Source organism: Oryctolagus cuniculus, chromosome X, assembly GCF_051225735.1.
Source record: "Oryctolagus cuniculus isolate XC-2025 breed Fujian yellow rabbit chromosome X, ASM5122573v1, whole genome shotgun sequence".
Classification (NCBI taxonomy): domain Eukaryota; kingdom Metazoa; phylum Chordata; class Mammalia; order Lagomorpha; family Leporidae; genus Oryctolagus; species Oryctolagus cuniculus.
Genome location: NC_142888.1, coordinates 49,722,652 through 49,750,464, shown reverse-complemented (window position 1 = coordinate 49,750,464; position 27,813 = coordinate 49,722,652). Strand labels below are relative to the sequence as shown.

The 27,813-nt window shown below is 46.8% G+C and overlaps 1 protein-coding gene across 2 annotated transcripts; it reads right to left on the bottom strand.

The window, feature by feature from the left end:
• Positions 1-27,813, bottom strand: DGAT2L6 (diacylglycerol O-acyltransferase 2 like 6). Of its 2 annotated transcripts, none has more exons than XM_051827166.3 (7): positions 27,601-27,813; positions 6,133-6,243; positions 5,597-5,667; positions 5,029-5,233; positions 3,462-3,636; positions 1,192-1,403; positions 1-749 (listed from the first exon to the last, which is right to left on the bottom strand). In XM_051827166.3, exons 1-7 carry the CDS (start codon positions 27,689-27,691, stop codon positions 595-597), a joined length of 1,020 nt encoding a protein of 339 aa, XP_051683126.1. In that variant the 5' UTR covers positions 27,692-27,813; the 3' UTR covers positions 1-594. The 2 variants fall into 2 exon arrangements, with proteins under 2 accessions (XP_051683126.1, XP_008270964.2); XM_008272742.5 differs by lacking the exon at positions 27,601-27,813 and adding an exon at positions 27,125-27,279.

The following is a 27,813-nucleotide window of genomic DNA, read 5'->3' as shown; positions in this document are numbered from 1 at the left end:
TCTTGTTTTATGCATCCAGAACTTTATTTTTATAGAAGAAACAGCCAGACTAGAACTCTGTCATAACTGAGGGAGTCCTGTGTGCTTGGATCAGGAAACCATGGTTCAGGTCCCTGGTTTACCTTGTAGCAGCCCCCAAATGATAAGTAACAGGACTTGGAGGAAACAAGGCATCCTTCTTCTAAACAAAGCTTTCAATCCTAAACCTCATCAGTGTTGGATCCGCTAAGGCTCAGAGGAGAAGGGGCACAGTGTCTATCATTACTCAGATCTGACAGTTGGCTGGAGTGACTCAAAAGACTCCCAACCTGGTTTGTAGCCCTAAAATAAGCAGGGATCATAGAGCAGCTTCCTCTGCTAACCAGTCCTCCCCAGTCCTCCTCTGCCCCTTTGGTTCTGTCCCTCAAACCTGCTCTGGGCACTTGAGAGGGGATGTCACTGTTGGAACCCTGACTCATTGAGTAGTATCTGGCTTGTCTGGCTTCCCCTCCCATCCTTGATCTCCTCTCCTCTCTCTAAATTCTTCTTTCCCTGTGGCTCTACTTGAAATCCCCCATGGTTTATGGGGTTTGCTTATGGGGACTTTGGCTCCTGTTAAATGACTGTCAGCTCCTGGGTCTCAGGGACGCCATATTCAACTTTGTGCTGGTCAAACAGCTTGTGCAGGGCGCGGATGTAGAGTGCATGGTACTTGTCTACCACCTCCTTGCTGGGTCTGTTAATCCTGGGGACTGGCAGGGGCTCCCCAACTATGGAGAAAGACAGGAGACATGCATCAGAATCTTCCCCCTACCAGCTCAAGCTACCAATTCCTCACTGGGGACCACACCCTGAAATTCAGTATCTGGGTCCCCTCCCCTTCCTCCATGTTTCCCCCTCTTGATCCGGCCCCATTCTGGCACTCCTTCTTGGATCACCTAACCTTATCCATGCTCCAGAGAGTGTGCACAAGCTCAGGAGAGTGATGAAGGAATGCATGTGAATAATGATTCTCTTGGGGCAGCTGTTGAAATCTGTCCCATTCATGAATGGCCACAATTCCTGTTTAGTTGCTTTCCCCATCCTGCTCTCAGTCACACTCACTGAGATTCCCATCGCCCATCCCAGCTGGGAGCGGGGTGCCCTGGGCCTTGGGGTGAGGAAGGGCGGGGATCACGATCCGGTGTGGTCCAGGGATAATGAAAAGCTCACCGACAGTGGTAACAGGTCGATTGAAAGGCAGAAAGCCCCAGGACCCACGAGTGAGGCCTCGGCCGTGGAAGGTACAGAAGTTAATCCCCAGGATTCTTTTGCCTATGTTCTGGAAGTGTTTCTGGAAGATCCTTATCCATGTGCCCTCAGGGAAGGTCGTCTGATTGTGGACCTCATTCTCCCCAAAGGTATAGGAAGGGACAAGATAGGCCCTGCAAAGAGAAGGGGCAGGGTGGGCTCTGAGCTCTCCAAGGAAGCAAATACCTTGGCAACCCCTCCATTACAGGACTTGAATCCCAGCACTGAAACGTGTTAAGCCTGATGACCCATCTCTACTGTGCACCACCCTCCCAACTGAACTTTCTGAGGGCATCTGCTGTGCTCTGTCTGTGATGGGAAGAAACTAATTTCAGGAGCCCTAACTACCTTCACTGCATCCAGCTCCAGAGTGATGTCCCTAAGCCTCCTTCCTACCTGGCCATGTCACTCCGACTTGGAAACACTTCCCAAGCTCCTCACTTTGTACCACGTCACTGAGCGTGGTCTTGATGCTTTACCCTCCCTACCAGGCCAGCTTCCCCTCTCCCCACTCCTCCCTTGCCGTCTGCTTAGCCACACTGAGTGTGCCAACTTGCTCTCATCTGCCTGTCTTTGTAGGGTCTGCTCCCTCTGCAGGAAGTGCCTTCCCTCTGGCTCCAGGTGGCTAACTCAGTTTTGCCCTTTAAACACTCGAATGTTAAAGGTCTGCTGTCATCTCCTTGAAGAAACTGTCTTTGAAGATTTATTTTATCTATTTGAAAGACAAAGTTGCAGAGAGAGAGAATCTTCCATCTGCTGGTTCACACCCCAGATGGCCACAGCTGCCAGGGTTGGGCCAGGCAGAAGTCAGGAGCTTTTTCTGGGTCTCCCACTTGGGTGCAGGGGCCCAAGCATTTGGGCCATCTTCCACTGCTTTCTCAAGTGCATTAGCAAAGAGCTGGATGGAAAGGGGAGCAGCTGGAACTCCAACCAGTGCCCATATAGGATGCTGGCATTGCAGGCAGCGGCTTAACCTGTTATACTGCAATGCTGGCCCCAGAGAACTGTCTTTGATCACCTCCAGTGTCCCCAATGTGGATTAGGTGCCCTTCATCCAGTGCTCATCTCTGTCCTACACGGACACTACCCCAACCCTGCGTGACAGCATCTCCTCACCTGTCTGACTACCTCAGTCGACAGCAAGCCAGACACAGGAACTGTATTAGATTCATCTTTGAATCACTAGGGCCTGGCATAGCACCTGACCTGTTGTAGGTCCTCATTGGATGCCTGGCTTCTTGCTCCCTTTTGGTCTGACTGGCAACTCCTGCTGATATTTCAGATCACAACTCAGATGCCACCTATAGCACTTTATACACATCTTTGTGACAGCACTTTATTCATTCAATAAATATCTATGGAGTTTTGTGTACCTACACTATTTTAGGCCCAGGGAACGTAATGGGTTAAAAAAACTGTTATCTCGCCCAGCAATGTGGTGCATTAGGTTAAGTGACCACTTGTGACACCAGCATCCCATATGGGAGCCAGGTCTGGTCCAGGTTAAAGCCAGGAGCCAGGAACTCCATCTGGGTCTCTCATATGGATGGCAGGGGCCAAGCACTTGGGCCATCCTCTGCTGCCTTCCCAGGTGCATTAGTAGGGAGCTGGATTGGATGTACTCAAACCAGCATTCTGATATGGGTTGCTGATGTCTTAAGCATTGGTTTAACCTGCTGAGCTACAATGCCCATCCCTATATTTTATAATTCTGTGTGCATGTATGTGTCTTCCACTCTGGACTGTGAGTTCACAAGGACCAGATCTTATTTATTTTTGTACTCTCAATGCCTGGCACTGTGGCTGACACACAGCAGGTGTTCAATAGATGCTGAACGAATGCATTCTATATCCCAAATCAGGTTGTATGGTCTTTGGAGGCATTCTAGCTCGTCTTTGCAATTCTCACTGCATCAAGGCCAGTGCCTTCCTCCTTGGGCAGATTCTTGGCAGACTGATAGAGAGGGAAGTCCCACTGCCCCAGACTGATGGGCTAATGGGCAGAAAGTAAAAGGTCTTCTTCTGTCCTTTCTCCAAGTTCAAATCAAAGTGTTCACCTGAATAAGTGTGGAGGCCCAGACACTGCTAAGGCACAGCATGAGGGGGTAGAGAGAAACAATCAGAGTGAAGAGGACGACCCCACACCGGGCTATGGCACCCTGAGAAAAGAGCCCCAGAACCTAGGGACCCACCCTGTCTTCAGTGCCAACTTCACAAAACCTTTCCGTTCTTTGAGGAAGATGATGGAGGTTCCTGGTTTGCTCAAGAGGGCTTCTGTAGCTCCACCCACCACAATAATCACAGCATTACCTGAGCCTTTTTGGGTCAGCAAGTAATTCAAGGCCAACTTACTCACTGGGCACAAACCTGCAAAACCAAAGAGTCAAATAGCAGAATAAACTTGGCACCTGAGCAAGGGGGTGTGGGGTTCCTCTAGGCTCTTCCTGCCAGAGACAGCTCATTGGTTTCTTGACTATTGCTCTTTCTGTCCTTTTGTCTTTGGCCTCTATATACTGGATTAGCCCTCACCTGAGGTTGGTCCTTAGGATCAGCTACTTGCCTTGGGGGTTCATGCTGGTACAGCTGGGGCTATACCAAGCTCCTCAGTGTACGCATCCACACATAACCTACTACCTTCCAGATCAATAGTATTGGAGCTCACCCTTTCCCTCTCTACTATGAGCTGCAGTCATTTTAACCCTGCCAAGGCTGACAGCACTGGAGGCCCTCCAGAGGTCTCTCCTCCAGGCGTGATCAGGGCTAGCTGATCAACCTGCTTCCTCCTTGGAGCAACCTGCCAAACAGGAGCCATTGGCTGAGGTTGCTGGAGAGTAGGCCAACTGGGGAGCCTGCCCAAGCCAAATTAAAATGTAGAGGAACAATGGCATGGAGATGACAACTTGTTGTTCAACAGCAGTCACAGAGTATTGCATCACTTTTCTTTCCCATCTTTGCCCTGGACTCACTTCCTATTCTCTACTGGGATGGTGGAAATTACTTCCAGGCTCTTAGCTGCTGAAAGAGACCTCTGCTCCAGAATCTTGACAAGCTCAGAGAGGAGCAGAAGCATCCTCTGGCAGCCCAGTGGCCTCACTTGCCATCCCCCAACCCCCAGATAGATGTATCTTACATTTTTGTGTTGGGCTTTGGTTGTTTTCTGGTGTCCAGAGGGATGACATTTGTCACAATGCCCTGACATAAAGTTTGGCAGGGAAAAGTTATCTTGGATTCTGATGTATGCATACCCTTTATCCCTTGGCATGCTATGCAAGGATGTAGGTTTTCTCAGGAGATGAGAATAATGGACCTTGAATGTCCCAGCCAGTAGGAGAGATATTAAAATATCTTTATGACACCCTGGGATGCGAGCTGCCATACAAATGACTGGCCAAAAGAAGCCAACTGACAGCCCTGAAAGGAGTCCGCTGAAGTCCATCTGAGCTGCCCCATTCATGCTGGAGTTTTCCTGTATTTGTGTTTATGACTTGCCTTTCACCCTCCTCTTTCCATTTGCCTTTAATCCTGAACTCCAGCTTTCTGGTTTCCTCTCTGAAAGCAATCCTGGCAAGGTCATCCAACCAAACCTTGCCTTTCACAACTTGAGCAGCACCTGATGCTTGGCTGCACACCTGTTAGTGGCCCGGTGTGTTCTGGACTCATTTTCTACCAAGTCTTCTTCCAGCATGGGGTCACTGAAGAGCTTATTTGGGGTTGGAGCCCTGAGGTAGGCCAGGGAGTGCAATGATTTTGTATACTCACCCATTGACATCACATAATCACGCACAATGGGGATCCAGAAGATTCCTTCCAAGGTTGCTAGAGAGGGACTGATGGATGGGAACATCTGAGTGAAGCCAGTGGCCTCAGTGGCGAAGTTGATGAAGGCACCATAAGAGACAATGCCATGCGGGTGGTTGGCAATGATGTAGTTGTGTTTGGGAGACAGGTCGTGAGTCTTCACTAGCTGTTAGAGGGAGATTGGGTCAGAACATTGGCTAGGAAGAAGGAAGAGCACTCACAGAGACTCAATTCTTAGCAGGTATCCTATTGGGAGCCCCGAATCCCAGTTCAGTGGGACGTTGTCACTGTCATGAGATGGCCAAAGGGTCATGATATCAGAGAGGCTGACCTAGGCTGGCTAGAGCAGGAAAGGCCGCTACTCCCCTGTCTCCCCCCTGCCCGTCCATCCTGGACTCCTGATGCCCATGATTCCTCTGGGCCTTGACCTTCCCTGCTGCCCACTTGAAGCCTTTGGAAACAAAGAGCTGAGAAGGGAGTAAGAGTCTGGGTCACAGGATCTGAGGGCCCCCAGCAGAAGGGCAGTCACCTTTACTGGGAAGTAATTTCGGAAATACTTCCAGAGGGTCCAGTTCCGTACCCAAGCAGAACGCCTGCCGCCTGTGGGTAGAGAAGGGAAGGAAAGAGCAGACGGGCATTGCCAGTCTCTCTACCTCTCTCTCAGAGGTGGAGAGTGCTGCCTGCTGTGCTCAGCTCCCTGGAGGGGCCTCCTCACACCTCTGAGCAGTAGGTACTGCCACCAGATCCAGCCCCCCAAAAACACTGGAAGCCCCTGCTCCACAGGAGCCAGCGAAGAAGGAGGTGATAGGGAGATAGCTTGAGGCTGGGGGCACCTGCCTGGAAACCTCACCCCTTTAACTCTTCCTGGGCAGCCTGGCAGAGAACCTGTGTCCTTGCTAAGCTTCGCTCTCCCCTCAGGTCTCCACCCCTCCCCTCTTTGCCCATCCTCCTCTCCCTCGTCTCCACCCCTCCCTTCTTCATCCCTCCTCTCTTTCTCGCTCCACCTCTCTTCCTGCCAGGTCCTCCTGAGCACAGACATGCCCCGCGTGCTGTCCCACCTCTTACCTTGACTGTGGGTGTTCCAGTCGTAGACGAGCCAGGCCAACGCGAGCACAGACGCCGACCAGAACTTGGTGAACACCAGAAAGTAGGGTATGAGCAGAATGGGAATAGCCCCTGAGGAGACACAAAGGGTTGGTACCTTCAGTGCCTTCTGAGCTTTAGCATGGCTCTCACAACCCCCGTCTCTGAAGGCACAAGGCAAAACTGGTGTAGGGCTTTTCTCTTCCTCCTCTCCCCCTCTTGCCTAGCTCTGCTGGGGTCCAGGCTGACCTCTGATCCCTTGGGTCAAGGTTGCTTTGATGACTGAGACCTTAACGGAGGACACAGCATAGCCCTGAGGTTTTCAGAGCAGATCCTCAGCCAGGGTCAAATGGTGGCTGCTGGCTGACCCCCATTCTGGGACTCAGAAAATTCTTCCTGGAAGCTTGACCGTCCTTCGTGGAGCTGATAAATCTGCGTCTTCCCGCAGAGAGGGGTTGCCTGCAGTGTTCGGGTTGTTTGAGGCTGAGAAGAACACCCCGAGTAGAAACCGCTTTACTATGTCCTCTTTTGTTCCATTCCAAATGTCCCAGTGTTTCACCGTTTTCAAAAGCAGGGGCAGATGTAGCTATGGCAGCAAAGGCTGTGAAATGCAAACGCCATGTGTCTTCACAGCGGTAAGAATGGAATTCTGTTTTACAATCTGCCTTCATGAGAACCACGTGCTGAGCACAGATTGTGCCTAAGGAAGGATCTAGCTATGCGCAGGACTCTTTTGAGCAGATACCACATTATAGTTGATAACAGGTTCAGAGAACGGGAAGAAACTCAAAAGTTTACCTATCAGCAGGTTGGTTTCTTGCATTTTGGACATATGAACATGGCAGAAAAAAAGACTGAATGCACATTGCTTTAAAAAGTCATGTTATATGGGGTCAGTGCTGTAGCGTAGCAGGTTAAGCTTCCGCCTGCAGCACCGGCATCCCATATGGGCATTGGTTCGCGTCTTGGCTGCTCCACCTCCCATCCAGCAGAGGATGGGCCCTGCACCCAAATGGGAAACATGGAAGAAGCTCCTGGCCCCTGCCTTCGGATCAGCCCACCTCTGGCTGTTTTGGCCATTTAGGGAGTGAACCAGTGGATAGAAGATCTCTTTCTCTGTCTCTCCCTCTCTCTGTCTACCTCTGCCTCTCAAATAAATAAAATCTCTCTCTTTTTTTAAAATCATGTTATAGCAGCAGGTGTCTGGCCTGGTGGGGTAGATGCTGGCATGCATATCAGAATACTGGAATTCCACTCTTGTTTCTGGTTCCTGTTCCATCTTCCCGCCAGTGCAGACTCTGGCAGGCAGCAGGTGATAGATAGCTCAGGTGGTTGTGTCCCTGCCACCCACGTGAGAGACTTGGATCGCATTCTCATTCCCTGTTTTGGCTCAGCCCATTTCTGGCCATTGTGGGTATTTGATGAGTGATCAACAGATGAGAGTGCTCGCCTGCTCTCTCTCTCTCTATCTTTCTCTCTCTCTGCCTTTCAAATAAATGATTAAAAACCCTCATGTTGTGGAGTAGGAGAAACCTTAGCATCAGCTGGCTTCCTGTTACAAGAACTGGCCCAGAGGGTTGCTATAAGCATGTGCATTAGATAGGAAGTAGTGGTGGATGGAATTTTATCAGAAGTCTACTGTGGATAAAAGGCCTCTGACCTTCATAAAAGATGAGAGTAAATTTGCAACTGAAACTTTGGGAAAAACTCAAGTAAAGCTAAGTAAGAATCTTTACTGATTATCTTTCTTCAAATGAGTTTTGCTTGTACCCCTAGTATTTAGAACAGTGCCTGGAACACACAGTGGGTATTCAACAAATATCTGGAGATTGACTGAAACATAAATAAGTAGTTTTTTCAATAAGCAAATGTCAATGACTAAAACTTAGCATGTATGTTATTTAAATATGATGATATTTTAAAAATATAAATGGATTAATTCTGTTCCTTATATTTTATCTCCTTCGTTTATCTACTAGTCCTTTTTTTTAAAAAAAAATTTTATTTGAAAGAGTTACAAAGAGAGGGAGGGAGAGAGAGAGAGAGAGAGAGAGAGAGAGATTACTTCCCAGATGGATGCAGTAGTGCAGTGGCCAAGGCTGGGCCAGGCTGAGGCCAGGATCCAGATTGTCTTCTGGGTCTTCCACATGGGTGCAGGAGCTCAAGCACTTAGGCCATCGTCCTCTGCTTTCCCAGGCCATAGCAGGGAGCTGGATTAGAAGTGGAGCAGCCGGGACTCAAACTGGTGCCCATATGAGATGCTGGTGCCTTAGACAGTGGCTTTACCTGCTATGCCACAGCACTGGTGCCAGAAAAAAAAAATATATTTTATCTGGTATCTAGTTTGCTCTGTACATGAGGGTACAGAGGAAAGGCACTATAACTTTGTGTGTGTGTGTGTTTGTAAATATATATAGACACACACATACATAAATACTGCTGCAGGCGGTAGCTTTACTTGTTGCACCATAGCGCCGCCACTCCCTTACGGAATTTATTGAAGCTTCAGGTGTGGCCCTGAAGGAGTCCATAAGAATCCTTTGAGGACAAGACTTCCAGACCGGCCTGCTGGAGTATGAACAGTGTAATGTACAAGAGACAGGAGAAACAGGCCAACGTGGAAGAGCTAAAGATCACAGAATGAGGAGATTCATGACATCAAAGGAGAGGAATAATGAGGAACAGCGTTTGTGTGCATGTATGTGTGTCTCAGATATTGTGGCCTCAACACCAGGAGATGTGACCTGCTTCTCTTGTCCTTGTTCCAGAAAGGCATCTTGGAGAGGATGATCAAGGAGGAATTTCACGTAGGTGCGCTCCTCGAGTAGTTTATACCAAGGATGGCCACGTAATTCTAACACATACGCAGTGACATCTCACTGTCATTTTAATTTGCTTTTTCCTAATAGCTAGTGATGCCCAGCAGCTTTCCACGTGGTTATCTGCCTTTTGTGCATCCTCGTGGGTGTTGTGTCTGTTCAAATCTTCTACCTGTTTTTCAATTTTTCAATGCTTTCTTGGGAGTTCTTTATACCGTTAGTATATACCTCCTATGTTTGATATGTGGTTTGCAAACATTTTCTCCCAGTCTGTGTCTGCCTTTGCATTCTCTTAACAGGGTCCTTCTTACAGCAAAGGCTCTCTCTCTCTCTCTCTGTTTTTTTTTTTTTTAAAGATTTATCCATTTATTTGAAAAGTAAAGTTAAACAGAGAGAGGAGAAGCAGAGAGAGAAAGAGGTCTTCCATCCAATGGTTCACTCCCCCAATTGGCCACAATGGCCGAAGCTGCGCCGATCCGAAGCCAGGAGCCAGGAGCCAGGAGCCAGGAGCCAGGAGCCAGGAGCCAGGAGCCAGGAGCTTCTCCCCGGCCTCCCATGTAGGTGCAAGGGCCCAAACACTTGGGCCATCCTCTGCTGCTTTCCCAGGCCACAGCAGAGAGCTGGATGGGAAGAGGAGCAGCCGGGACTAGAGCCGGTGCCCATATGGGATGCTGGTGCTGCAGGCCAGGGATTTAATCTGCTGTGCCACAGTGCTGACCCCGAGCAAAGGCTTTCAATTTTGGTAAAGTCCAACTTTTTTTTTTTGACAGGCAGAGTGGACAGTGAGAGAGAGAGACAGAGAGAAAGGTCTTCCTTTGCCTTTGGTTCACCCTCCAGTGGCAGCCGCGGCCGGCATGCTGCGGCCGGTGCACCATGCTGATCCGATGGCAGGAACCAGGTACTTATCCTGGTCTCCCATGGGGTGCAGGGCCCAAGCACTTGGGCCATCCTCCACTGCACTCCCTGGCCACAGCAGAGAGCTGGCCTGGAAGAGGGGCAACCGGGACAGAATCCGGCGCCCCGACCGGGACTAGAACCCGGTGTGCCGGCGCTGCAAGGCGGAGGATTAGCCTAGTGAGCCGCGGCGCCGGCCGAAAGTCCAACTGCTTAATATTTTTCCTTTTACAGATTTGCTGTTGGTGTTGCATCTTAGAACTCTGCTTATTTTAACGTAATCAAAGTTTTCTCTGTTTTCTATGAAAAGTTTTATAGTTTTCTGGTTTACATTAAGATTTATGATCTGGCAGGTGCTGTGGTGTAGCAGGTAAAGCTGCTGTCTGTGGCACTGGTATCCCATATGGTAGCTGGTTCAAGTCCCGGTTACAGCCATTTGGAGAGTGAATCAGCAGATGTAAGATTTCTCTCCCTATCTCTCTCTGTAACTCTGCCTTTCAAATAAATAAATAGTTTTTTTTTTAAAGAAGGTCTAAGATCTGTGGGCAGCTTGTGGCACAGTGGGTTAGGCCACCTGCCAGTTCGAGTCCTGGCTGTTGCACTTCTAATCCAGTTCTCTGCTCTGGCCTGGATCCGAAATCAGGAGCCAGGAGCTTTCTCCAGGTCTCCCACATGGATGCAGGGACCCAAGCACTTGGGCCATCTTCTACTGCTTTCCCAGGCCATAGCAGAGAGCAGGATCAGAAGTGGAGCAGCTGGGACTTGAACTGGTGTCCATATGGGATGCCGGCACTGCAGGGAGAAGCTTTACCCGCTATGCCACAGCCCCAGCCCCATGGAGTATCTTTTTCCATCCCTTCACTTTCAGCTTGTTTTTGTGTCCTTAAGACAAAAATGAGTATCTAGCAGACACCATATTGTAGCCAAAATGCCTATATATAAATATAAATATATATATATCTTTTGATTGTACAATTTAATCCTTTTATATTTAAAGTAATTATTGATAGGTAAGGACTTGCTAATGCCATTTTGTTCATCATTTCCTGAATATTGTATAGATCATTTGTTCTTTTTTTCCTCTTATTGTCTTCCCTAACAATTTGTTGATTTTTTAATAGTGGTATGCTTTTTTTCATTTTTCTTCATTTTTTGTGCATCTACTAAAGATTTTTCTTTATGGTTACTATGGGGCTTACATAAAACATCTTATAGTCATAATATTCTATTTTAAACTGATAATTTCAATAACTACATTTTTCCTTAATCCCCATCCCACACATTGTGTGCTATTAATTTCACACTTTGTATTTAATATTGTGTATGCACTAACAAATCATTATAGATATAATTATTTTTAATACTTTTGTGTTTTTGTATTCTTCAGCGTGAGGTTTGCTGCTTTTTAAATGGTTTCTATTTATTTACTAAACATCTCATCTCAGCAGGACCTGTTGGGTTCCCAGGGCAATGGAATTTTATCTGGGATTGAAGTCAGGTAGGGCTGGAGCCATGCCATATGGCTGCTCCATATGAGGGGTCCTCACTGGAATCTAGAGTTTGTGAGCTTGTTACCAGGGGCTTGACAGGGTAGGGGTCTTGTTTGATCCCTGGGCAGACTGCACTGCATCCAGAATCTTGGTCAATAGAGCTGGTGCAGGGCTGGCATTGTGGCATATAGGGTTAAGTCACTGCCTGCAGTGCCAGCATCCCATGTGGGTGCCGGTTGAAGTCCCAACTGCTCTACTTCCCTGCTAATTTGCCTGGGAAAGCAGTGGAAAATGGCCCAAGTCCTTGGGCCCCTGCCACCCATGCGAGAGACCTGGATGGTGTTCTAGGCTGCTGGTTTCGGCCTGGTCCAGCCCTGACCATTGTGGCCAATGAGGGAGTGAACCAGTGGATGGCAGATCTCTCTTCCCCATCTCCCCACTTTGTAATTCTGCCTCTCAAACAACTAAATCTTAAAAAAAATAGAGCTTGTAGTAGGAACAGAGGTTCTCTTCAGGGTCTGCAGCTGGGTCCACAGATGATAGGCCTATTACCAGGTACACAGACAGGTGTACTCCCTCCGGATACCTGAGAACGTGTCTGCTGGATCATTGAGTGGGCACCTGGGAAAGCAGGCCAGGCCTCAGAATGTGGCTCAGAGAAGCTGGAACTGAGTCACAGTGATGCTTTAAGATCTGCAGCCAAGACAGAGCTGCAGGCCTTCCTCAAGGGAGCATGGGCAGGTATGTCTCTTGCTTGGTTTCTGGGTGGACAGAAATGATCTGGCACCATGGTTGAGTGGTTTGGAGCCAAGTTACTGGGCTGTTTCAGAATCTACTGTGGGGTCATTGTTTGCATGGATGGGTATGGCTAACTGGCTGGTCCCTGAGCGAGCACAACTGAGCTGATGCCATAGCTGAGGGGGTTGTTTCAGAGGTCACTGCTGGCACTGCAGTCAGCAAGCCCGACACCCGAGGTATGAATGGATGTGACTCTTCCCAGATTGCTTGGCAGATGGTATTGGAGGCAGAATGGAAGCCACATGGGGCTGTAGCTGAGTCTATAGGGGGATAATGGCATTTCCGGATCTGTCACTTCCCCACAGTTGGTGAGCCTGCCACCTGAGCGTGGGCCAGTTCTTTCAAAACAGCCTGCCTTGGTCTTGAGATCCACCAGGAATGTGCAACATCCTACCTAGGTACCAAGACTCCCAGGAAAAGCGTTTTCTTCAACGATGGCTACCAAATTCTTGTCACTATAGGGACATACGAGTAGGGGATTTCCTATTCTGCTATCTTGTTGACATCACGCTTAAGCTAACTTTTTATAAGGTGTAAGGTTTTGCTGCATGGGCATATCCAGTTGTTCTAATAACACAGTTGAAAAGATTATCCTGCCTCTACTGAATTGCTTTCTCATATTTGTCAAAAATCAATGGCCATATTTGTGTGGGTTTGTTTGTTTTCTCTATTCTGTTTCATGGATTACTGTGTATATCTCTTCATCAATATATCACTGTCTTGATTATTGTAGTCTTTATTAAGTCTTAAAATCAGCTAGTGTGATTCCCCCCAATTTTATTCTGTATCAAAATTATTTTAGTTACGGTGGAGCCTGTCGTTCTATATAAATTTTTGAATTGGTTTATCTATGCCATCAGGACTTTTTGAAATTAAACTTTTTGGGGGGCTGGCGCTGTGGCGTAGCAGGTAAAGCTGCTGCCCGCAGTGCCAGCATCCCAAACAAGCGTCAGTTCGAGTCCTGGCTGCTCCACTTCCAATCCAGCTCTCTGCTATGGCCTGGGAAAGCAGTAGAAGATGGCCCAAGTCCTTGGGCCCCTGCACCCACGTGAGAGACCTGGAAGAAGCTCCTGGCTCCTGACTTCTGATCTGCCCAACTCCATCCGTTGCAGCCAATTGGGGAGTAAACCAGCGGATGGGAGACCTTTCTCTCTCTCTCTCTCTCTCTCTCTCTGTAACTCTTTCAAATAAATAAATCTTTAAAAGAAGAAATTAAACTTTTTGTTTTGACAAAAATAAAACAGCAGAAATCTTTTATGTTTTAATAAAATCCCAGATAGCCTCACCTAGACCTACTCATTATTAATATTCTACATTTGATTTGCAGCTAAAAATGGAAATATAAGTATTTACATGTATATTTGTATTTTGGAGTATACTGCAGAGATTACAACCCTTCAACTCTAAACACCTTGGTGTGTAGTTTCTAAGAACAAAGGTATTCTCTTCCATTATAATAACCACGGCGCTATTAGCACATTTGAGAAATTTAATGGTGCTACAAAACTGTTATCTAATATGCCCTTCTGGGAGTTTTAGTTGAAATGAATTACATTTATAGATCTACCTGGGGAGAACTGACATCTTCACTATGTTGAATCTTCCAATCTGTGAGCACAATATGTCTCTGATTATTTACATCTTTTATTTCATTCATCAGCATCTTACGGTTGTCCTTCAGTATCTATGGGGGATTGTCTCCAAGACTGCCTGAAGACCCCCAGATCTGTAGGCACTCAAGTTTCTCATGTAAAATGATGTGCTATTTGCATATAACCAATGTATCTCCTCCTGTGTTCACTAAATAATCTCTAGATTACTTATAATATCTAATATAAATTAGCCAAAGCTTTGTAATTAGTTGTTACTGTGTTGTTTAGGGAACAGTAGCTGGCAGGGAAAAAAAAAACTGTGTGTTTAGAACAGGTGCAACTTTTGGGGGAATATTTTTGATACGCAGTTGGTTAAATCTGTGGATGCAGAGCCTGTGGAAGTGGGAGAGGGTGCAGAGTTCTGGTGAAGCAAATTAAGCCACTGCTTGCGATATGGCATCCTTATCAGAGGGCTGCTTCGATTCCTGGATGCTCTGCTTCAGATCCAGCTCCCTGCTAATGCTCCTGGGAAAGATGGCCCAGATGCTTGGGCCTCTGCACCCCCATGGGAAACCCAGGTGAAATTTTAAGCTCCTGGCTTTCGCCTGGCCCAGCCCTGGCCGTTGTGGCCATTTGAGGAGTGAACCAACAGAGAGATCTCTTTCTTTCCCTGTCTCTCCCTCTCTCTGTAACTCTGCCTTTCAAATAAGTAAAATAAATCTTAGCAACAAAATAATCTGTGAAAATGGATGGCTGGCAGTATAGTTTGCAGTAGATGGACCCTATGCATATCTCATTTATAAATATTTCACCTTTTAGAAGTATTTAAATAGTATTGCTCTGTAAGTTATTCTTTTCAATTGTTTTTTGTTAGAGTATACAAATGTGAGGGAGTTTTTTATGTGTGATCATATTTGTTAGTTCTTGAATGGTTTGGGATTTTAAAAAATATATTCCTTGGGGGCAGGCACTGTGGCTCAGTAGGTTAATCTTCCACCTGCAGTGCCAGCATCCCATATGGGTGCCGGTTCTAGTCCCAGTTGCTCCTCTTCTAATCCAGCTCTCTGCTATGGCCTGGGAAAGCAGTGGAGGATGGCCCAAGTCCTTGGGCCCCTGCACCCACATGGGAGACTTGGAAGAAGCTCTTGACTCCTGGCTTCAGATCAGCACAGCTCTGGCTGTTGCGACCATTTAGGGAGTGAATCAGCGGATAGAAGACCTTTCTTTCTCTTTCTTCCTCACTGTCTGTAACTCTATCTCTCAAATAAATAAATAAAATCTTTAGAAAAGTGCTTTAAAAACTCCTTGGAATTTTCTACGCTATCACACAATCTGCAAACAAGGCCAGTTTTATTTCTCATTTTCTTATCTGCAGGCCTTCATCTATTTTTATGTTTTTGCCTAAGTGCACTTGCTAGGACTTTTAGTATTGTTGAATACAAGTGGCAAGTGTAGACATCCTTGCTGTTTCTGTAATGGTTTGGATCATAGTTTGGGTGTCTCCCATATTCTTCTGTTAATGAATTAAGGCTAAAACTTAATATAATAGTGGTGCGTCAGGTGGGGCCCTGGGAATGATTGGATTAGATTCGGCTGTTTAGGGTGCGGCTCCATGATTGAATCATGACAGTATTATAAGGAAAACCCCCTCAGAGGGTAGAAGACAGGTGTACTCCCTGTCTCTCTTTCTCTGCTTCCTGGCTTGCCATGTGATCCCGCCACTGTGCATGCTCTTGTCATCCACTGCCCTCAGCAAACGCCAGACTAAAGGGGCCACCTGCCTTGGACAGTGAAACTCCAAGACTGTGAGCCAAAATGAACCTTCTTTCTTTTTTTTTAACTTTTTTTTTTGACAGGCAGAGTGGAAAGTGAGAGAGAGAGAGACAGAGAGAAAGGTCTTCCTTTGCCGTTGGTTCACCCTCCAATGGCCAATGCGGCCGGCGCACTGCGGCCGGCGCACCACGCTGATCCGAAGGCAGGAGCCAGGTGCTTTTCCTGGTCTCCCATGGGGTGCAGGGCCCAAGCACTTGGGCCATCCTCCACTGCACTCCCTGGCCAGAGCAGAGAGCTGGCCTGGAAGAGGGGCAACTGGGACAGAATCCGGCGCCCCGACTGGGACTAGAACCCGGTGTGCCAGCGCCGCTAGGCGGAGGATTAACCTAGTGAGCCGCGGCACCGGCCTGAACCTTCTTTCTTCATTAAGTAACTTCTCTCAAATATTGTATTGTTACAGCAACAAAAAGCTAAGAAACGCAGTTCTCAATCTTAGAAAACATCTGGGTTTTCACCGTTGTGATGTTAGCTGTAGTTGATTTTGTAGATGCTCTTAATAAAGACGAGGAAATTTCCTTCTATTCCTAGTTGCTTGAGACATTTTTTTATATGATTGAATGTTGAAATTTGTCAAATGTCTTTTTTACATCAATTGATATGATCGTATTTTTTTCTTCCTTAGATGGTTGATATGCTATTCTACTTTCATTGATCTTTTTTCAAACATTTGCACTTGCTTTCCTGGATAAAGCTCACTTGGTTGTGGTGCATTGAACTTTGTACTATATGATAGCACATCCAAAAGTTCATAAAGAAATAGAATTAAAATACAAGTTTATTCTGTTGGAAAAAAATTTTAAAATCCATGCATACAGGTAGTCTTCAAAAAGTTCATGGAAAATGTGTATTATGAAAAAAACATGCATGGATTTCAAAAATTTTGGCACTAAAATAAACTTATTTTTAATACCATTTTCAGCTTTTTAAAGTACCATCCTATTGCAAATTCAATTGAAGATTTTTGCATTTATATTAATGAAGGCTATTTGTAATTTGTACTGTCCCTGTCTGATCTATGTCTCAGGATCTGATCTCTTCGTGAGTTGGGAAATGTTCCTTCCTTTTCAGTTTTCTGGAAGAGATTGCATAGGATTGGTGCCATTTCTTCTTTAAAATGTTTGGTAGAATTTTCTTTGGAACCATATGGATAAGGAGATACCTTTTTAAAATAAGATTTTTATCTATTTCCTCGTGGATGAGTTTTGATTGTGGCTTTAGGGGAGCTATCCAAATATAATTGCTAATTCATCTATTTTTTTCTTTTTAGTTCCATCAATTTTTGCTTCATGTATCTTGAAGCTCTATTGTCAGATACATATATATTTAGGATAGTTGTGTCTTCTTGTAGAATTGATCTTTGTGTCACTATATAATGGATCTTTTGAAAAACAAAATTTCAACCAGTAAAACCTGGTTTTAACTCTTCAGTTCTTTGCTTGGCTAGTTCCTACTCATCTTTCAGGACCCAGGGTGTTGTAGGTTCAATACTTTGAGGCTATCTTTGACTTCTGTCTCTTTGTTTAAACAAAAATCTCTCCCATCCATCCTCCTGGCCCTGCCCCCATGGCTGCTGTCTCCCAGGCCTTCTCCCCGCTGGTGTGGACAGCAGCCTCTCATCTGCTCTTCTGCTTCTGGTTTCTGCCCCTCCGGTCTATTTTGTGTACCAGACAGTAGCCCGAACATTTTTGTTTTGAGAAAATTGTAAGGGTTTCTACTGTCAAAACAAAAGATCTGAATAGAAGACACGACTAAATTAATTGTCCTGATTATTTTAGACTCCAAAGCCTCTCTATGGGAAGATCAGCTCTGTATGTAAAGAAGAGAGTTTTCAGAACAACAACAACAACAACAAAACAACACCAGGCAACGCAGACAGTGTTAACCAAGGAGAATTAAGGAGGTAGATTATGTGTCCGTTTCTCAAGAAGCTGTGTGTTGTGAAAAATGCTTTCGTATAGAAAAATTTTGAAGTCTTCTTCCTTCTTGCACAATATTTAAGCCCCCCCCAAGTCATACATTTATCAAAAGCACAATCATATGATGTCATTTGCCTCCTCTGAAATCTTCGATATTTTCCCACTGCTGACAGAATAAAGTCTGAGCATGTTAGTCTGGCATTCAAGGCTTCCCCAGGACTAGCCTCAAACATCTCTCTAGCCTCATCTCTCAGTACCTGCACTCTCATCCCTTAAGCCATAGCCCAGTGTTCCTCAAAGTGTGGGCCCTTTATTGCTGCAGGGGCACGAGATGATCTGAGGAGGTGTGTGCACACAGTTACCTTAACCTGTAGTGAATAAAGTACATTCTTGATCGTGATACAGTCTCTTGTTCAAAGGCATCAACTGGAGCTGGCATTGGGGTGCAGCAAGCTAAGCTGCCACTTGCAAAGCCAGCATCCCATATGGACGCTGGTTCAAGTCTTCGCTGCTCTGCTCCTGATCCAGGTCCTTGCTAATGCACCTGGGATAACAGCAGAAATTGGCCCAAATGTCTGAACTCCCACCACCCACATGGGAGACCCAAAGAAGCTCCAGGCTCCAGGCTCCTGGCTCCTGGCTTTAGCCTGGCACAGTCCCGACCATTGTATCCATTTGGGGACTGAACCAACAGAGGGAAGATGTCTGCAACTCTAACTTTCAGATAAACAAATAAATGTTTTTTTCAAGATTTATTTATTTATTTCAAAGTAAGTTGCAGAGAGAGATGGAGAGACAGAGAAAGTAGAGAAAGGGAGAGAAAGATAGGCCTTCCATCCGCTGGTTAATTTCCCAGATGCCCACAATGGCTGGGGCTATGCCAGGACGAAGCCAGGAGCCTGGAGCTTCGTCCGGGTCTCCCAAGTGGAGGCAGGGGCCCAAAGACTTGGGCCATCTTCTGCTGCTTTCCCGGGCCATTAGCAGAGAGCTGGATCGGAAGTGGAGCAACCAGGACACAAACCAGCACCCATATAGGATGCAGGCATCACAGGCAGCGGCTTTACCTGCTATGCCACAGTGCCAGCCCCTACAAATAAATATTTTTAAAAAGTTCTTCCAGCCTTGAAGTCTTAGCTCACAGGACACCTTGTTGATGGTATCTTTGCAGGCCCCCTCATCAGAATGAAGGGTTCCCATCTCCATGCCCTTCCAACAACTCCACTGTGCTCCTCTCCTGCTCTGTTTCCTTTGGCTTGCTTGTATAACTAGTGCCTCCTCTGTGTGGCCCTCTACTACCCGACAGCCTCTTAGAAACAGACTTCTGGGGCTGGCGCTGTGGTGTAGCAGCCAAAGCTGCTATGGGAGATCAAGATCTCTCTCTCTCTCTCTCTCTCTCTCTCTCTCTCTCTCTCTCTCTCTTTCTCTTTCTCTCTGACTTTCAAATTATTTTTTAATAATTATTTAATAAATATTTAAATAATATTTTAATAAATATTTAAAATAAACAACTCAGCCTTTCACAGAGTGGCATGCATGGGAAGACGGCTCATGGTAAGCACTTGTTACGTTGAGCTGCAGCACAGGGGGAAGCTGATAGGAAGGGAATCCACCCGTGCCTCTGCTCGGTCTTCTGGGGTTGCAGGAGGTGCCAGTGTATGAGGCTACAGGTAAGCGGCCATTTCCAGTGTTAAAATGAAAAAGCTGTCACTTTAATGCATGGAAACATTAGGTTTCAGAGCACTGACCTAAATCCAAGTGTGGGCGGTGCCTGCCAAATCTCGCCAGGGACAGATCTGGGGAGGCTGGAAGGAAGAGGGTGAAAGTAGTAGAAGTGGAAATGAAGACAAGAAGGCAATATAGGCCTCGAGGCAGTGTCTTGAGCATTGATTATGAAACAGTACTGGATTGGGCCATTCTTGTGCACTATCTCATTTAATCTGCTCACAGAAGGATTAAGTCTGATGTGTAAATGTTTTTATTGTACCCATTTTACAAATGAAGAAACAGAGACTCTGAGAGGACATTTGCCTTCATTCCAAGTTATGGGAAAAAAAAGATGTAGGAAGAATTTGTTGAGACTATATTATATGTCAAGAGCTGTTTTTAGAACCTCGTGTGTGTTAACTCATACTAATACTCGTAGAGACCAAAGTATCTGCCTTCTAGAAACACCAGGTTTCTGTGGAAGTGAAGACTTAAAGCTGAATTTCGGAAGAAGGGCAGGATCTAGACAGATGGATTGGTGTAGGGATGGCCTTCCATGTACTGTGGAGAGCTTGAACAAAGGCCTGGAGATGGGAGAGTTCATGGTCTGTGAGGAACAGCATAACCTGCAAAATGCAAGGAGCAGGGCCGGCGCTGTGGCATAGCCAGTAAAGCTGCAGCCTGCAGTGCCAGCATGCCATAAGGCCACTGGTTCGAGTCCCGGCTGCTCCACTTCCAATCCAGCTCTCTGCTGTGGCCTGGGAAAGCAGTAGAGGTGGCCCAAGTGCTTGGGTCCCTGCACCTGCATGGGAGACCTGGAGGAAGCTCTTGGCTCCTGGCCAAGATCTGCACAGCTCCAGTTGTTGCGGTCAACTGGGGAGTGAACCAGCGGATGGAAGACCTCTATCTCCATCTCTGCCTCTCCTCTCTCTGTGTACCTCTGACTTTCAAATAAATAAATGAATCTTTTTAAAAAGACGCAAGGAGCAGGAGGAAGGCACAGAGGATGAGATGAAGCTGGAAAGGAGGCTAGGCTGGGGCGATTAGGCCGGGAGCTGAGGGAAACAAGGTGCCAGTACACGTCATTCCGCAGAGACGTAGCAGGATCAGATCTGTGTGTCAGGAAGATAATTTGGTATAACTGTGGGAGCAGGAGGAACTGTGGGCAGGAAGATCCGTGAAGAGTCTCAGTGATTCAGCTGAGAGGCAATAGGAACCTGAAACAGCCTACTGTTTCTCAAGCCGATTTAAAATACAGCCCGGAGGTAGAATTTGTAGGCCAATGCAGCCACCTGGATGTCGGGCTGATGGGGATGCTGCCGTGAGAAATACCCTGATGGAGCCTGTGCTTAATTTTCTAGGATCTGATTATCATTACTCCTTATGAAGGTGTAATGAAATCAATCCGGGCAGCTTGTCTCAGGAGTGGTTGTCACTCTGTTGACCAAGTGGCAAGGTGGATTGTGTCCTTTGAAGTGGTGCTACGGTGTGAGTGTGTCCCCTCAAGTGCACGTGTTTGAAACTTAATTCCCGATGCAACAGGGTTGACAGGTGGGACCTTTAAGAGGTGGATGATGTCATGAGGGCTCCTGGTAAAAGCGGGCTCAGCCCTTGCTTGCTCTTCTCCTGTGTAGTGTTCTGCTGTGTTGCTGCCTCCCGCCAGGGGATGACATAGCAAGAAAGCCCTCCCAGATGCTTCAGAACTGTGAGCCAAATAACCTTGTATTGCTTGTAAATCACCACCTCCGTGGTATTCTATTACAGCAGAAGATGGACTAAGATAGGTGGGAGTGGGTGGACTCCTGGTAATGCCAATTTCTATAATAGAAAGGAAGAAAATGAACATCTGCTGAGGGTTTGTATCATCGCATTAATCTTCAGAACGTTCCTTAGAAGCAGATGAAGCTCTGCTTCTTACTCTGGTGGAGGGCGAGTGGCTTACTTGCTTGAGGTCACAATGAAAATAACACTTGTACAAGATCTCAGAACAAGCTGGTGGCAGAACGAGCCTATGTGACCCCTGAGACTATATTCCGTGTCTCTGTAGTAGCAGAAGCTGGAGAAAGCAGAAAGGCCCCCACACAAAATAAAGGTGTCCAAGGGAGAGAAAAAATAACAAGGAGTGGAAGTAAAGCTTTCTACTGAGGAAGACGAAATCTGAACTCTGGAAGGATCGTCAGTGTAGTGTTGTGGAGCTTAGTGGGTTGAGCAGACAAAAGATGTACGGGCTGCTACCTAGCCTGGCCCTTACAGGGTGCTATAGACTCCCACAAGTAGTGTGGTCTCAGTTTGACTGGAAAATGTTGCAAAGAAGATATGGCTTGATATTATCTCAAAGCAGGGGTTGTCCAGGGACAAACTGGAGTTCTCATGGCACCTGCCCAGGAAAAGGAATGATCAGAGCAGAGGTGAGGGTGTGGGAGGGGACATTGCCTGTTTCTTCTGTGAATAGATGGCCTGGAACACAAGCTTCCTGCAGAGGGTGGGTTGGTAAGGGATTAGAGCCAGTGAGTGGAGGAGGGACTTGAATACTGAGGCTACCGCATTTGTGTATCACCAAGTAGGCCATGAGAAACCACGGACTATACTGAGCAGGAGAGAGAGAGAGATGTAATCAAAGATGCTTTTGAAAGACTCTTCTGAGAAGCAAGCAGTGAAGCCATTGGAGAGGTTGGAGACAAGAGGCGAGAGGACCAGGAAAGAGGATATTGCAACAGTTTAGGGAGATGGTGATATAGTCTGGAAGAGACAGGTGGCGAGCCAGTCTTAGAAGGAAAGCTCGCCCTCAGAGGGGCCCTTAGCGCCACTGCTGAATGCAGAGGCCCAGGGATGTGAGGCTACTTCAGAACGTTCCTGGAGAATGGAATGAAGTTTATTTTGGCACAAAAATATTTGGAAATCCATACAATGGAGTGTCTTCAAAAAGTTGAAAATGCATATTGTGAAGAAACTATGCATGGATTTTAAAATTTTTGCACCAAAATAAACATATAGTTTTTTTAAAAAGATTTATTTATTTATTTGAAAGCCAGAGTTACAAAGAGAGGTGGAGAGAGTACTTGTCTGAAGTCACCCAGCTAATTGCTGTCCAGAACTATTTCCTGCATTGATTGTGGCACAGCAGATTAAGCTGCCACCTGTGAAACCGGCTTCCCATATAGGAGCCGGTTATAGTACACACTGCTCTGCTTCTGATCCAGTTCCCTGCTAATGCGCCTGGGAAAGCAGTGTAAGATGGCCCAAGCGCTTGGGCCCCTGCACCCACATGGGAGACCCGGAAGAAGCTCCTGGCTCCTGATTGTGGCCATTTGGGGAGTGAACCAGTGTATGGAAGATCTCTCTCTCTCTCTCTCTCTGTCTCTGTCTCTCTCTCTCATTCTCTCTCTCCCTCTCTCTGCCTTCCAAATAAATACAAATAAATCTTAAAAATAAGAGAGCTCATTCCATGTTGCTTCCCTTTCTTGCCTTCCCTAATCCCCTCAACCTGCTGTAATATTTTCTTCAGCTCTGGCATCCTAATACCATTTCACCATGGACCTTTCACTTACCACAATCTGACTTACATCATAGTGATCTGTGTATTTTTCCACCACTAGTACATAAAATGTGCATAGTGGTTGAATGAATGATTTATCTCTGTTACTAGAAGGTAAGCAGCCTGTAATGAACTTGTCATCGTCTCAGCAATGGCAGCCCAGGGTTTTTCTATTTGGTCTTTGCTCTGTCACTGTTGGATTGAACAGATCTGAATATCTTAAGTGCCTCTGTGGGCATCACACTCTCTTACAGGCTGTAGCTACCTTGGTTATGTCCAAGACTCAGAACTTGCATTGTCATTTCTAGCATAAGCACTGAAAGAATGGAAACAGGATATATAACCTCTAAACTAGTAGAGGGAGACAAGTAGAATGATAAAGTAATCAGTCTAAAAGAAATCAAGATAAGTGGCCAGCAAGCACCAGATGGTCAACAGCACTAATAAGGAAGATCCAAATCAAAACCACTACAAGATAACACCTCACACCCATTAGGATAGCTACCACTGAATAAACAGAAAATATGAAGTTGGTACTGGCACAGAAATTTGTTGGCACGTGGTGAAACTGGAAGCCTTGTGCACTGTTTGGGGGAATGTAAAATGGTACAGCCACTGTGGACAACAAGATAGCAGCTCTTCCAAACATTAAAAAACCCAATGACCATGCGATGTACCAAGTCCACTGCTGGATATGCTAAGGCACTTCCAAAAGTTTATAGAGAATGAAAAGTTTATTTGGTGCAAAAAAATTTTTTTTTGAAATCCACACATCTGTGTTAGTCTTCAAGAAGTTCATGGAGGGCCGGCGCCGTGGCTCAATAGGCTAATCCTCCGCCTAACGGCGCCGGCACACCGGGTTCTAGTCCCGGTCGGGGCGCCGGATTCTGTCCCGGTTGCCCCTCTTCCAGGCCAGCTCTCTGCTATGGCCAGGGAGTGCAGTGGAGGATGGCCCAGGTGCTTGGGCCCTGCACCCCATGGGAGACCAGGAGAAGCACCTGGCTCCTGGCTCCTGCCATCGGATCAGCGCGGTGCGCCGGCTGCAGCGGCGGCCATTGGAGGGTGAACCAACGGCAAGGGAAGACCTTTCTCTCTCTGTCTCTCTCTCTCACTGTCCACTCTGCCTGTCAAAAAAAAAAAAAAAAAAGTTCATGGAAAACACATGAGTGTCAAACTTTTTGGCAACAAAGTAAATTTATCTCTTCATTCATTTCCTATGAACTTCTTAAGGTACCTTGGATTTCCAAAAGAAGTGAAATCAAGGTTCCTAACAGGTATGTGTACACCTGTGTTCATAGCAGCATTATTCACAGTGCCAAGAGGTAGAAGCCACTCACATGCCATTCAATACATGAGTGGATAAGCAATATATAGTATGTCCCCATCAGATGGTATTATTCAGGGGCCGGTGGGTAAAGCCACCGTCTGCAGCACTAGCAGCAAATCCTGGCTGCTCCACTTCCAATCTATTTCCCTGCTAAAGCACCTGGGAAAGCAGTGGAAAATGGTCCAAGTTCTTGGGTCCCTGCCACTCATGTGAGAGACCCAGAGGAAGTTCCTGGCTCCTGGCTTTGGATCAGCCCAGCTCTGGCCATTGTGGCCATTTGGGGAGTGAACCAGCCGACAGAAGATCTCTCTCTGTCTCTGTGTCTCTCTGTAACTCTGCCTTTCAGATAAATAAATAAATAAATAAATATTTTTTTTTCAAAAATTTATTTATTTATCTGAATGACAGAGTTAGAGAGAGGCAGAGAGAGAGAGAGTCTTCTATCTGCTGGTTCACTCCCCAAAGGGCCACCATGACTGGGCCAGGCCAGGCTAAAGCCAGGAGCCAGGAGCTTCTTCCAGGTCTCCCATGAGGGTGCAGGGGCCCAAGTACTTGGGCCATCTTCTACTGCTTTCCCAGGCCATAGCGGAGAGCTGGATCAGATGAGGAGCAGCCGGGACTCGAACCAGTGCCTATATGGGATGCTGGCACTGTAGGCAGTGGCTTTACCAGCTACACCACAGCACTGGCCCTTAAATCTTTTCCTTTTTTAAAAGAGTTTCAGTGTGGGAAAATGAGAGCTTCTGGAGATAGATGGTGGTGATAACTTCACAACAGCATTAGTGTACTCGGTGCCCTTGAAATGTACACTTTACAATGGTTAAAGTGACAAATTTTATGTTCTGTGTGTTTTTGCCACACTAAAGATGACAAAGAAGACATTCACATTTGTTATTCTGCATTGTCACAGAAGACCCATGGGTGCCATTGTGTGTCCCTGTCACTCTCGATCCACCCCTTCAGCTCCTCTGGGAAGACTGAAGCTGGTGAGGTTGAAGGGGAGGAGGTGCTCCGAGGAGGCAACCCCTCACCTTCTTGGTCCCTTACAAATCCAGTTGTCAGATACGCCGTCCACCCTGGCCTAGTGTTTGAGAGGGGAAAAGGAACAGAGAAAAAGGATAAGTTTCTGGGAGAAAAATTAGAACTTTTTAATGCATAAAGCCATGCCAGAAGGGCCAGAACAACCAGGGTGTTAGTGTTCAAATACTGTACCAAGACTTCCTGGGAGCCAGCGCTGTGGCACAGCAGGTAAAGCCTCCACCTCTAGTGCCGGCATCCCATATGGGCGCCGGTTCGAGTTCCGGCTGCTCCACTTTTGATCCAGCTCTCTGCTATGGCCTGGGAAAGCAGTAGGAGATGGCCTGAGCCCTTGGGCCCCTGCACCCACGTGGGAGACCCGGAAGAAGCTCCTGGCTCCTGGCTTCGGATCGGTGCAGCTCAGGCCATTGCGGCCATCTGGGAAGTGAACCAGTAGATGGAAGACCTCGCTCTCTCTCTGCCTCTGCCTCTCCTTCTCTCTCTGTGTAACTCTGACTTTCAAATAAATAAATAAATCTTTTTTGTTTGTTTGTTTTTGTTTTGACAGGCAGAGTGGACAGTGAGAGAGAGAGTGAGACAGAGAGAAAGGTCTTCCTTTGCCACTGGTTCACCCTCCAATGGCCGCCATGGCCGGCGCGCTGATCCGAAGGCAGGAGCCAGGTGCTTCTCCTGGTCTCCCATGGGGTGCAGGGCCCAAGCACTTGGGCCATCCTCCACTGCACTCCCTGGCCACAGCAGAGAGCTGGCCTGGAAGAGGGGCAACCGGGACAGAATCCGGCGCCCCGACTGGGACTAGAACCCGGTGTGCCGGCGCCGCAAGGTGGAGGATTAGCCTAGTAAGCCATGGTGCCGGCCAATAAATAAATAAATCTTAAAAAAAAAGACCTTCTGGGTTGGGGGGCCCCCCAGCGGGCCAGATGCAGTTCCACAGCCCTGTGCCTCTTAACTGCTTTCCCTGCTCTCTATGCCTGCTCCTTCTGGGATCCAGATATCCTTGTCCCCCAAACTCCCCTAGCCGAGAGCTGATCCTTCTCAAAGGAGTCTTTTCCAGGAAGTAAAGTTAGGTGCAAAGGCAGACAAAAAAGAAACTTTGAGAGACAAAGACTACATCAGTTCACCCCCACCCCCACCCCCACCCCCATCACTTTCTTTTCTTTTATTCCATGGAAAGTGTGAGTTCTCTTTCACAAACTTTTTGTTTTATTTTAAAAATTTTTGACAGACATATAACAACTGTGCCTATGTACAGAGTACTGTGTGATGGATCATTACATGTATATGCTGTGCAATGTGTTATCAGAGTAAATATATTTTTTTCTTTCAAGCATTTCACATTTCTTTATAGGGAAATCCTAAACCCTATCTTCTATGTATTTTTAATACAGAAATACACAGGACATTAACATCGTCTATACTTACCCTACTGCACAGCAGACCCCCAGAACTTGGCACTGTTATCTAGCTATAACCTAGCATCCACCAATCAACCTTTCTCAGTCCATGCCCTCACTTTCCTTTCTTGATGCAGCTGAAGTCAAATCACTGATGGGCTTAGCATGATTCGGTTTCCAGAAGGCTTAGTAGGTCGACATCTTTGGGGAGCCATGGACTCCTTTTGCAGTCCAGGGACACCTGCGGACCCCTTCTCTGGATAATATTTCTAAATGCACAACATGAAATACCCAGACTTGCAAAGGAAACCCATCAAGTTAAAATGCAGCCATCCACCTGTTCCCTAAAATGTAATATCTGTTTCTGACCAAGTCACAGGAGCTGCTAACGCCCCTGTGGTTTATTGTCCCCATTCATCATTGGAGAAACTGCTGCTTTTCAGCTCGAGATTAAAAGTAAAAGTAAAGAGGTAATTTTCCCATCCAAATTCCAAACTCCACCCCACACCCCTTCTCCTGCCCCTCTCTCGATCTCTTGTTCTAGAAGGCCCCTTAGTTAAGAACCCCTGCTCGAAAGGGTCTGTAACTGGATTGGAATCAGCTTGCCATTCATGATGATGGCTTGAGTTCTGCTCACCTGATTTCCAAGCTTGCCCCGGAATGGACCTCCCACAAAGCCCCGGTTTCCCACTGGGAATCGCTTGGAGCTGTCGGCGCATTGCCCCAGTGCTGACGGTTGCTGTGCGCTGTGTCCACTGAACAACAACTGGCCCTTTCATACAACTCTGCCTAATGAGTCATGCAGGCAGCTCCCAGATTTTCCAGAATTCTCTCAGCCTAATCTTATACTAGAAAATCCCCTATGCCTGCCTAGCAACACCAACTCTGCCTGACCCAAATATGACTCTTTTCCAGCTAGTTCCTAGGACACAGCTCCTGAGAATGCAGAGGTGGTCCTTTAAACCAGAACGTAGCCTCACTCTTGGCCTTGAGGTGGCCAGCCCAGTTCTTTCCAGGGGGTGGGGACCAACCAGATGATCTCATCAGAGCCCTCCTTCTTGGGGGATGTTTAGTCTGTTCCCTTGTGTGCTCCAGCCTTCGGGGTTCACTCACCTAAAATGATGTAGCTTGGGATCCACTGCAAAACAGAGAGGGTCTGGAGACCCTCCTGGAGATCTAGTCGGGAGAAGAAGGTCACAGTCATGGTGCTGTTCTCTTGTGGCCAGAAGCCCAACCAGAAGCTGAAAATCACTTAAGCTGAGTTGATTGTAAGTGCTTTGCTGTAATCTCTTATCCCTGAATCTGTTTAGCTGCTAGGGTTTTGTC